Source organism: Rissa tridactyla, chromosome Z (assembly GCF_028500815.1).
Source record: "Rissa tridactyla isolate bRisTri1 chromosome Z, bRisTri1.patW.cur.20221130, whole genome shotgun sequence".
Lineage (NCBI taxonomy): Eukaryota > Metazoa > Chordata > Aves > Charadriiformes > Laridae > Rissa > Rissa tridactyla.
Window position 1 is genome coordinate 55,921,475 of NC_071497.1, and position 12,719 is coordinate 55,934,193.

The 12,719-nt window shown below is 35.7% G+C and overlaps 1 protein-coding gene across 17 annotated transcripts in view; it reads right to left on the reverse strand.

Moving 5' to 3' along the window:
- KDM4C (lysine demethylase 4C) overlaps positions 1 to 12,719 on the reverse strand; it is a 273,236-nt gene that overhangs the window by 196,557 nt on the left and 63,960 nt on the right. For 15 of the 17 annotated variants that reach the window (XR_008463874.1, XM_054186217.1, XM_054186216.1 and 12 more), the window contains one exon: positions 12,242 to 12,379. Coding sequence is in view for 15 of the 17 variants with exons in the window: in XM_054186217.1 (XP_054042192.1) it covers positions 12,242 to 12,379 (138 nt within the window). In the remaining 2 variants the exon portion in view is untranslated. Of the gene's footprint in view, positions 1 to 8,667; positions 8,813 to 10,312; positions 10,358 to 12,241; positions 12,380 to 12,719 lie in introns of those variants that run through there. The other 2 variants (XR_008463875.1, XM_054186223.1) reach the window with 2 other exon arrangements.

Consider the following 12,719-nt stretch of genomic DNA (forward strand, 5'->3'; position numbering starts at 1 on the left):
CTCTATACTGTTTTATAAGATGCACTGAACAGTTTCCTTTAAATTTAGAGATCATGAACAGAAAAATCATGGAACTGTCATGCTTTCAAAACACTATCACCACTAATGGAGTCATATACGAGGAGTCGCTGATGACTGACTGTTCTACCCATATAGGCATGAAACACTTCTTACACTACCATATGGCATTTCATTTTTTTTAAACAGATGATAGAGAACTGCTTGATAACAATTATGGGTAAACCAATCATTTTGAAAAGAAAACTATTTAGAAAAGAAAGAATAATTCAAATAGAATGCTTTTGAAGCAATTTACACACTTTAAATAGTGACAAGTAAACTGCATAGAATTTTTAACAGCTGTTACAAAGAGCATTATGGGAAGAAAAGCCCTGTAAGCATATCTGTGCTCAGAGCCCCTAACTGTAGCTGGAAATATCAAACCTGCAGGACTGTATATGATTCAATCAGAAAACTAACTGGTATGCGCAGAATGTGCAGTTCCCTGCTTTGCCCAAAGCAAGAGAACAAAACCTGTATTGTCCAAAAAAATACTTCTAATTTTGCACTAGCTAAACTATTTTATGTTTAATACCATACTTCTTTTTGTTCAGAGTATTAAATACCTGAGACCACTCCTTGTAGTAGATAAAATTCATCATGCAGGCAGGTACTTCTGTGATATTAATCTGTTTGCATGCAGGTAAAAGCTATATATCCCCCATAGCCAACGGTAATCAAATAGCACAAGGGGACTGGAACGGCAGTACAGAAATTCTACTTGTATCTCGCTCAGTCCCTTAAAGCTCTCACTTTTGTTCAGACCACACTTTCAGTGCCTCAGCAACCTATGCGCATTTTTTCTTCACTGTTTCTTCTCTCTCCATTTCACAGGTCCTCATGGATCTTTTCCACAAACTCTCTGCCTCAGTTTTGGGTAGAGGAATGTCTGAAAATGACCTGAAGGCAATTGCTATTTACAGATTTAGTCACACCAAGTGGCTTAATACTGTCTTATCATTATTAGCAGCTCCTCTATCTTAAAAAAATCTGAAATTTAGACAAAACCCACAATTTAACTGAGTTAGACTAAAAATCTAAAAATAAAATTCTGTGTCATTTTTACAGGAAATTACTTGAATGTGCCAGCTTTCAGCTAAAGTAGTGTGGCACCAAAGTTAATGCAAGACTGTAAATGCAGACTGCAAATGCCTGTATCACATTAAAAAACAAAAAAAATTATGTTCCTCTTACTCTCTGCAAACTCTAGCACATGATGTTTTTAATCTTTTTCTTATTACCTCTGCAGCTATATTCCATGTAGGGTGTGCCATTTCAACACTTAGATATTTTACTGTTCGTTATTGTTTATTGTCATCCTGATGTCATGTCACAACTGCAAAAAATGTAACCAATCATTTATTTTTAGAATGACCCAAGACTTCTTCCAAAGTCTGGTATGCGTAATAATGCTGTTACTACCTCTGTAGCAGTTCATTTCACACACAAAAAAAAGCATTTAAATAATTCCACCACCTCCGACTAACTTGCTTTGTGAACACAGATACAATAGGTGGTTCTATGATGTGCAGACTTGAAGTCAGGGGTCTGTTTCACTGACTTTCTTGAGGATTTTCTAGTAATGCCTCGCTGAAGTATACAGCAGTGTCTTTTCTCCACCCAGCATGAAACTTGTATGAAATATAGTAACCCTGAGAGCCACCCCTTATTCTTTTGTCCACTTTGACTGAAAACACTCTTCCTCTTACACTCAGCAAGCTCTAGCACATTATTACTTTATCCTTTTCTTATCACCCCTTTGCAACTATACTCTCCCATTAGAGGGAACAGAAGATTAAGTGAGATACAAGACTTGATTAATTAAATGGACTAAGGCAGTACTCTCCACGGTTTCTAAATACATGGTATTTCTTCAGCAAAACCGTACTTTTTCAGTAAAAAAGTAATAGAATTATTTTTAATTTCAAACACATTTGCCAAGGAATTAGTGTCTGTTTCAAAGACGCTCGACAGACATACTAAATGCCACCTATCTGGACTTTTTTCTAAAATCTTGATCAATCTTAGATTCTAAGACATTCTTATATCCTGATTAACAAATCAATGACTGATGCACTAAGCCAAGTATATCAACACGCTGCCATCATATACATAAAAAAGGGAGAAGAACATGGAGAAGGGGATTTTGTTGGGTTTCTTGATGGTTTCTTTCCCCTTTTTGAGTAAATTTTTACAGTCTCTCTCTTGTTTCATCGGAAACAGAAATTAAAAATAAAAAAAGGGCATGAAAAAGAAACAAACCAAAATGGCAGTAACTGAACTAAATTTCACCTCTACATACATCACAGATTTATCCCCACAGCGCTCATAGTAATGCATCAAAATACTCACACCTCTGTCTTTCTTACATACCGTGATTGTTCTCAGCACAGCTTGAAAAGGCCACCAAAACACAACAAGACTGCTCTCTAGAAGCAGACGCTGCTCTATCACCCTAGAGCAATTCATATTTTTATGTATAGATACATATATTTGCAATGCAAACTTCAGATGAAAAATTCTCCCCCAGAATCCCAAGCCCATGGGGTGTCGCATGGCAAAGGTAAGATCAGGTGATTTTGTTGTTAAGATCTAAAAAGTTAGTAATTGATCTGATGAGGCTGCTGAATATATGAGACCACATTACACACAGAGAAAAAAAAAAAAGTCTTAACTGAAATTATTTGGTTATATTGGTTATAAACTTAAAAAACAATGAAATACCTTATTTCACTCTAAATGTATGCAACGTCTTGTAATGAACCATACAGAAGTGCACTTTACCTAAAACAGTAATACATCTTTTTGTTTGGTGTTAATATTGTAACTGAGTTAAGAAGAAATTATATATAACCTCAGAGAAAGATGACACCTTCAAGGTGATTGATTCTACTTTTTCTCCCAACAACTTGAAAGTGGCTAATGCTTCAGGCAGAATGACAAACCTTAAAAACTGAGTACAACCACACTAGCACTGAGGTCTCAATTCAACTTTTTTTTGCTATAAAACTTTTCAGAAAATTATTTCAAGATATACTTCCATAACCTCCTGTTTGTAAAGACTAGCAATATTTTTAATCGTGGGTTTTATCTAAAATCAAACCAATATAAGTTATAAATTTCATTTAAGATCCTGAAAAAGGATTTTAAGCCTTAAGACTTTTTAACTTGTAGCATATAACCAAGTCCTACTCGAGTGAGTAGCAAGCACAGTGGAGACACTAAACCTGCAGGTCAGGCATCTTCCCATGTTCAGGTCCTGTTTCACATTATCTGCTAGGCTATATAAGCTCATTTGTACTAAAAGTAACACCTACACTTTATTTGCCCTGGTGTAGTTACTTCAGGATGTGGGTGTATCATTAATTCTTCTTCACTCACACAGGCCTTCTCTACTGCTCAGACTAACTCAACGGTTTTGAATTGTGTGTTTATATTTACAGTGTTTTCTTTCAGATGAAAGAAGTAAAGAAGCCATATGTGCTTCACATGTATGATACTGTTAATCAATCTTTCTTCTTGATTTTTACACGGTATTCCACAGACTCTCAGAAGAACGGAGCAAAAATTGCAAGTGCGTGTTTATCTCCACAGTACGTATGGCCTGAGCCAAACTAGTCAGTCTAGTACCAACTGCACAAGTGATTCACCTGCAGCAGAGGTGTGAATCCTGTAGAAGGCCCCAGTAGTAGACACAGAGGGCCTGTGTCTAAAAATGTGTCTTCATACAAAGCTTTATGTCTACATACAGAAGACAGGAAAAAGAATAAGAAAGTGGGGGGGGAAAAAAAAAACAAAACCAGCAACATTTGCATTCCACATAATGTCTGAGACCAACAGAAACTGCATGGACGGACACCAGCAGAATGGTTGCTACAATCTTAAAACCATACTTTCTTCTGGTGGCAGCAATTTACTACAAAATCCATGAAACAGAAGTGTATCTCATTCTTCCAGCACTAGCACACCTGGAGGACACTGCCTATCAGCACTACCTGGCATTAAAATTACCTCCTACAGCTGTGAAGATATGAACTCTCTGATGGTTCAAACTCAGAGTCAAATGGTTGCAATAAAATAAAATAAAATAAAATAAAATAAAATAAAATAAAATAAAATAAAATAAAATAAAATAAAATAAAATATAATAGCAGTATTTAGTTGGGGGAGCAGCTGGTTTAGGAGAAGAAAGGTTGGGGTGCAGTGTTTTTAAGGGAACTGAACCCTAACACTTAAGTCATCTTTTTGCCTATTGGGATAGGTTGCTTCCCCGTTTTAAAATATAAAATTATTCTAGCAAGGCTAGAGAATTTACTTCTCTTAAGAGTAGGAGAATGCAGGTAATTTTTAGGACAAGTTTCACTTACACAGATGGTATATAACTTTTAGGACAAGTTTTACTTACGCAAATGGTATAAATAAGAGAATACAATGACAGATGGCTCACTTCCATTGCCTGGGCATGCACTGACACCTGAACCACTTTCTGGTATCTGTGACATCTGTCTAAGCTCTAATTACACTGGATTCATGGAGAATGGTAGTCTTCTGGCCAGACATAGCAAGGCAAAATATCTTAAGCTATCTCAAATTGTGTTGGACCCCTGTTTCAACAGTTGATTCAAGCCCACAGAGTCTAGTTTGTGAACCTCGAACCTATTTTGTGAACCTCAAATTTAAAAAAGTAATTTCTCGGTTCAAATTCTTCTTTCTTGAAAAGCCTGGAATTAAAGTAATCTCTCATTACAGGTTGTGACATTAATATATGTACAGAAAGGTGCCTAGTGACAATAATTTTTTCTCAGTAAATCAAGGATAATTATAACCTGTATTCTAATGAAAAGTAAGGAAAGACAAACTGTATTGATTTACTTAAAATTTCATATAAATGATATTCTGAAAAGGCCATTTTATTTTAAATTATTAACTTTTTCTATGAAAAAATTCACCTCATTGTTTGGTGAAAGCTGCTATAAAACAAAAACTCCTAAATATCCACCAAGTGTGCAAATTGGGTACATTTATTACTTTGATAAATGGGACTTCTACAATATCTCTTAGGAAAAAAAAAAGTCAAAGGAAAATCAGATTCCATCATTTCTACTTACTCACAGGTGCCAGCATGTACTCCAACATTTAAAATCTCATTTTAAGGAATTCTCCTCTCCTTACTTCCTATTCAAAACTGCATTTAAAAAAAGTAATAATCTGACAGTGGTGTTGGTCTGATTTTTATTTAGTCCTGCCTGCCAGTCCAGCCTGCATGAGACTCTCTGCCAAAAACATGCATGCGTAACCTTAGTCACACATACTGCAGCATCACACTTAAAAAAGTTATGCTAGGTACAGATGGAAAAAATTCATGAGAATCCACATTGAACTTCAGAACAACAGAATACACTATACACTGCTCATAGATAACAACAGTACTTGCACATAGCATAGCACAGACTGTGAAAACACAAAAACACAATCATATGAAGTTTCAGATTATGAACTTACTACCAGTTGCTCTACCAAAACAGGAAGGTACAAAAAAACAATAGAACATAATTCTATGTCGCATTTACAGGTAAAAACATTGCTGTTATTACTATTCCTTTCTACTCCTAAAACCATTACAATTCTAAATTCAGTATGTCACAGTACTAGAAATATAGAAGTACACAAGTTACTGCCCACTGGGAGACTGACAATCTTCCCATTACAGCAATATATTTTAAAGTGGAACATTTTAATAGCTGCTGATTTTGCTATGGAAATGGTGATTTTGTGATGGAAGAACCAAATAGGGACAGTAGATGATGGCAGTAAGATGGGCAGAAATAAAAGGAACAGATCAAGATAAAAGAAATGAACATAAAGAAAAAATAAGAGAACATTCCATGACAGCTATAAAGCTGAGAGTACACCATGGCACTATGATTATGAAGTGAAATGTCAAACTGCAGAATGCACAGGATTTGCTCTAAAGTGGTGTACTAACATCAGGAAGTGGCGTACAAACCAGAAATGGAAATCATGCGTGCTCCCTGAATCCTTGTAAGATTTTATTAGCAGCCAAGTCAATAATGTGTCTAATTATGATTTCCAGCAAGTAAAAACATTAATTTGTACATCTTGAATGATGCTGATACCCCTACAGACTGGTATCAAATGTATCAACACGCAGTGTTTAAAAAAAATGTTTCCTTGACAGCAGTACCAAATGCAAACTAATAAACTAAGCTGATAAAAGAATCACTCATGAGCTCATACACATAGCTATTTCTGACACTTAATACTAAAACACTGCTGTAGGAGTACCAAGATACTTTTTAAGCCTAGGCGTTTAAATCATTCACCCATATTTAAAAAGAAAAAAAATAATGGCACAACTGAGTAGAATTTTTATTTTTGTTTTTAAACAGACAGCTAATATTTTATTGTACAAAGCCAATCTAAATATAATCCTCATTGGAAAAATTATTACCTCAATAAATTATGAGAGGTGGAAAAGTGTTTTTGTGTGGTAAGTGTAATTCCTTCTCTGATAAATTTATTTAAGTCATATATATTGTCTCTCAATATATATTTTATAATAAATATGTTGTTTGGATAGCATAAGCTGGACACTGCTGTCCTCAAGACAATGACTCTCTTTTACCCAAACAAAACAGGATACTAAATAACTTTTCTTCCCTTTGGAACAGTCATAACTGCTCCAGGCTGCTGCAGCACAAAAACAAAATATCTTCACAAAGGTCTCCAAACAGTCAAGCTGAAAATCTAAGCCAAAGTTTCATTTAACAGCCTGTCAGTTTTTTGATGTGAAGCTAATGAATGCAGTGGCAAACAAATCCATCAAACCTAACATCAAAACAACTGCACTTCATCCCACCAAAGGGAAAAATACAACCTGCAGGCCAGCACTTTGATCTAACCTATCCACAGGAAACACGTTTCTAAGCAGCTACCACTGAAGAATATGCATGAGTAATTACCGACTTAATTTTATGAAAGAAAGCAATAATACTTAAGTAGCCCGAGTTTCAAGTAGAAAAGGCTGGTGGACTTCTCTCCTCAGGTTCTACATATCAGTAAAACAGCCAAAAGCTTTCCAGCACCAACATATGAAAACAAATCACGTCTTAAAAGGAGCTGCAATACAAAGGAATCATTATAATGACTAGTTAAAATCACCCAGTGTGACTCTATCCCTGATAGAAGGCAGTAAAATTTACATGCGTTATACTGAAAGTCACCAAGTGGTGCCACGAAACAGACACAGTGAGCAAGGAGAGCAGTATTCAGAAAGGCCAGCGCTTCCTCTGAAAGCTCTCAAAAGTATGGGTATCAGTTTGGGCAAGGGGTGATGCTGGGTTGTGAGAGACCCTGACATGAGGACTTGGAAAAGCAACAGAGAGGGGAATGTAGGGATTTAAACAGTAACAGGAGGAAAATGGAAGGAAAGAAACTGAAATAATCACCGCTACATACAGAGGAATTAGAGAGCCCCAACAAACCTGCTCGCATCACCAATCTCCTGGACATTTCCTACACAGGACATCCATCTCAACCCAGTTCTCTGTTTCATGAACCACCTTCTCCAGTCAAGCTTAGGTGAGACTACGCAGTCCAGAAGCTCTACACAAGGTCAAAGGATGTGCTTTTTAGGGGGATTCTGTGTATTTAGGAACTGATTTGCCAATATGTAAGTTTTTCAAACATTTACAAGACAGCAGCAAGGGAAAAAAGGAATTCCAAGAAAGAAAAAGAACTTGCCTGCACACAAAAGCACAGGATCTTATTCAGAATTTTAATCTGTTTCTGGTTCTCAGTGTCAAATTAGAGTGCATAAAGTTCATTGATCCTACCCACCACGCTTAAAATTTGGGCAGGTGAAGATGACAACTAAGAACCCCAGTTTTGGCACCTGCAAGTGAGAGTCTTGCACTGTAAGCCTTGTATGAGGGCAACATTGGCAGTCATTAGAAATAACAATTACAACAGACAAAAGTATAAAATTAATAAACACAGATGATCCACAGGTTTGGGGACGGGGGCAGAGGGTATCCTGCACTGCAGCTAATAAACTTTAGGAATACAAGATTTTTCTCACACCACTGAAGCATCTTTTATCCAATTAATTCAGAAGGATTTTTATTTCATTAGACATAAAAGAATTAGGTGTAAATACTTCTGTTTAGCAATTGTAATACCTATCACCCCTCGTTCAGCACACAAGTTATCTACTCAGCACAAATCAAAGTATATACCTACAGAACATACAAGCTAATTGCCAATGGCTCATCAGCTTTACCAGTAGTAACAAAACGCACTGGAGTAAGGAAACTCAAAACATATTTCATGAAGCTACACATTTCCAGCCTATTCCAATAAATGTAGCTCCATTCGAAAAATGACAAAATTCACAGAAGCCTGAAGAAATATCCTATCTGCCCATATATTGTACCATTTTTTTTTTTTCAAAAATAAATAGCATTCAACAAATCAAAGTTATAGGATGATGAGGATGACGAAGAATATCTAAAGCTTAGAGTGCCTCTCACCCTCACAGAACACAGCAAACACAACTGAAGTACTTGTGAGCTGAGCGTGACCTACCTTTGACTCTCTAGGTCCTGCCATTAGTGGACACCAGCACGTCACCAACATCCCTCTGCACCACAGCCATTTGCCAAGCGTCTTCAGGAGAACATGCCTGGTTTCTTGCTTGCACCAGTATCTCGTATTTCTATTCCCCCGTGTTCTTGCCAGTGGAAAAGGACACCAAAAACTACACTGTTTCTCCCCTGGATTGGGGGACTTCTAGCATAGCTGTTATTTTGCCATTTCTGCAACACCCCTCCCCCCTTTTTTTTAAAATCTGTTTTTTATTTCTGTTTATTTCTGTCCAACTTAATTCTGTCCAAAAGCAAGAACACAGCTCAAAACAGCAGCTGAGTTGTAGCAAAGGGCACACTGGAGGTGCCACCTGGTATTACTGTCCATATGTTCCCTGCCGAGTGGAAGTCTTACACAAACTCTAGAAAACAAACTGGACGTTACATCCATGCTCCCAGGCTTCAACTACTACAGGTAAATAGGGTATACAAATTAAAACCAAGATCGCCAGTTTAGCATTTTTAAAGACAAAAAATAATTTTTGGAATTCGCATGCACAGTCTCTGCTTTACCAAAGTTTCCAGTACTGAGGGTCTAAATGATCTCCGATTTAACATTTGCAATCGACTTTACAGAACCTTTAACACCATCTCATTTCACGCAGGAAAGTAGTATCGTCACACGGCCTAAATATTTACTACAACTTTAATGGAAATCTTTGTCTGATTTTTTTTTTCCCCAAATTAATGACGAATGAATATTGACTATACTTCAGGATTTTTTCTTTTCCTAATACAGAAATCCAGCTGTAAGCAATTAGAAACTATTCTGTAAAAATAAAAGTGTTCCTGCAGGAAGGCAAATAATCAGTCATCAGTATATGATAGTCTCTAAGGAGAATACAGCAACGAACTGACCTAGATATTGCTCCATTTTGCTGATGCAGACAATTTCTGCAGTACAATACAGGGGAAACAGGGGATCCAAAATATTTATTTCAATTAAAAAATTCTTGTACATACCACATACAGAAAGAAAACAGGTTAGTTAAACACAACATCAATTCTCTGAAGAATGAAAAATGAGAATGCAAGGTTGTGTGGTGTTTTTTTTTCTTCCAAATGAAATTAACAGAACTGGGAATAAAACTTACTAAAATATCTAAAATATTACTAATATTCTGTGGGCACATAGACTTCTTTCCTTTTAATTAATACTTTCAGGAAGTTTCCTGAGGTCATGCTAAAACTAATCATAGCTATCCTCGTGTTTTTCTAGAAAAACTCCATAATCAAGAAACTGCGCACCCAACTTGCAATAACTCCGTAACTTGTGTGTGCTTTCAAAGTGCCCTATAATTACAATTTAAGGACAGATAACCAGTTATAATACTTTCTCTGTTTGACTTGTTTACCCTATTTGTACAGCATAAACAACTATAAGTATTATGAAGAATTATTTTACCATTTTTCCAGTAGTTCTCTTCTTACATGTTCCATTAAAAATATTTTAAAATCCTACTATTAGCACTTCCTACTATGTTCTTTCTCATTTAAAGAGAGAAGAAAAGTAAACTCTAATTCTTATTCTTGTGGTATAAGTAATAAAAAATAAGCAAGTAACATTCAGCATTCTCACCGTTTGCCAAAGAAAACGGAGTTCATATTTGACAATGGTATCCAAGATTTCTCTGTAGAGGGAGACTAGTCATTATTGCTTCAGCTGCCACTTTGAAACATTTAAATTCAGACATTTAAATTTAACTGCAGACACTAGAGCACCACTTTCATTTCTTATACAGTATGTGCACAATACTGCTCCTATGTGCACTAATCACAGGGCACAGAATTCAGTGTCCTAAGATGAGAGTTTTATCCATGTGCTATAGAATTTTGAGAAAATAAGATGGTATTTAGAGTGTATATGCCAAGACTTCCTAGCCAAAAAATCAGAATTTCAGAAGCACTTTTGGAGTGGTGTAAAGAAATAAAATTTCATTAGCTTCAAAAATTATCTTCTAATCCCACTGAATTTTAAACGTGACATTGAGTTTACAGTACAATAACTGAGAGGCACACGGGAGGCATAAGACATTTAAGAGTTTGTACTGGGACAGCTGCACACCAAATGGTAGACCATTTTTTTTAAATATAAGAAATATTAAGCCTGTGCATGGAAAGGGATGTACCTGCAGGTGTCACTACCTCACCTTTGCCACATCCAAAGATAAAGTTTGCCATTCCTGAAGTTCAGATGAATCAATTTTAAAGCTGCAGCACATTCACATCTTTTAAAATCCAGGACATGCCACAATTAATTCATAGGTGTCCACGCCCATATTCCTCCTAACTTTGTTTCACTGTATTATCTACAGAAATTCCAAACTATGAAATACTTGGCTTTTTTTTTAATTCACTTCACAGTCAACACCTTATCTGTTGGCTACTAAAAACACAACTTCCCCATTAAAGGTAAAGACCAGCCTGAACGTGTTAGATGCACACTGACGTTTTCAGTACTTTCACTACTGTTAAGGTATGCATAAAGAACACATGGAAAAAAACAGTTATAAACTTTTTCCCTTTGAAGCATTTTCAATCTCATTAACTATAATAATCAATAGTGCCTAGAATCACAAATTTCCGCTATTTGAGAACTTTCTCATGGCAGTCTTCCAATCCCAAGTATTTAATGAGTTGACTATCATTACTTAATTTTTAAACGTGCACATCTGATTTTGCCCTTTATTCCATGTCATATTATTAGCAAATATATTAAACAAATATTGAAAAGGGTTTTTTCAGTAACAAACAAGTCAATGCAGATAATGCCTCTGACTTAAAACATTTTGGGAAACATACTAACCAAAGCTCATATAAACCATAATTTTCTGAAAAATCACAGAATACTAAAAAACCATAACAAACTTCTGTTGAATAAATTGCACTTCCTTGATTTTGTGTGTTTACATGCATGCTGTACATGAAAATAAGCAAAAAATCTATGCCACGTAACAAAATTTCAGTCTAAAATATCTTCAGTAAAACAGACCTCATTTTAACACCTGAAAAGATCTACTCTGAGTTCACAGTTCCTTTACAATATACTACAATCTTATGACATTAAAGATGACAAAAGCTGAACTTGTTTCTTCAAATTTAATTTGAAGTTTAATTACTTATATTTCTTTCCAGGTATCAAAATTCCTAGTTTAAAGAAATTGCTTTTACGAATAGTAGAGTTTAGAGGAGGTTTAAGAGCAGAAATCAGTTATCTTTACATATACTGACCTCAGCAAATGTAGCTTCAACTTAAAAATATCCATAAATAGAACTGGTTTTGAGGAACAATATATATTAAGCTGCAAACAAAACTCACTACATAGAGGAATATACATTGCTGGAAGCATAATACCCACTATAAAAAGAACAGCTATAAATAAAACCTCAACAGCACTATAAGGTACTACCCAATCTAATAGCTCTCCCTTTCTCATTGGCTTCTGTAGATTCTCACAAAGAAATAACCACAGGAAAGATTTCCTTACACATCAGTTTTCTGCAGTATGACTTACCAACTTTGCTGCTTTTCCATAATCAATCCATCGGATGGTGGCAAAGTTTGTTGACTCTGCACAGTTAAAACCATGGTTAAATCCTGCATGGTATCCATATGGGAAAGTAATCATAAATTCTCCTGCCTCTTGTGTAACCTGCAGCATTAAAATAAAAAATAAAAAAAACATTAAAAAAAAAAAACCACGAAACAAACTCATAGTGAACCGCATTACAAAACTAGTTTTGCTCCCGAAGCAATGAAAACTATATTCTTCTTTGCAACTACCTAGAATGAAAGAATTTTTTTCTCCTTGCACACAGTTGTGAGTTAAAGCAAGCCGAAATAGTACATTGGGACAATGGTCTTCATTATAACATACACAGCTACATGTATTACTTTACAAATTCAGAAAGTACTTTCAAAAAAAGCTAATCTTGCAGCCCGGGTTCACTGGTGATAAAACCTGGAGCTAGAAAAGTACAGGGAGCTAGAAA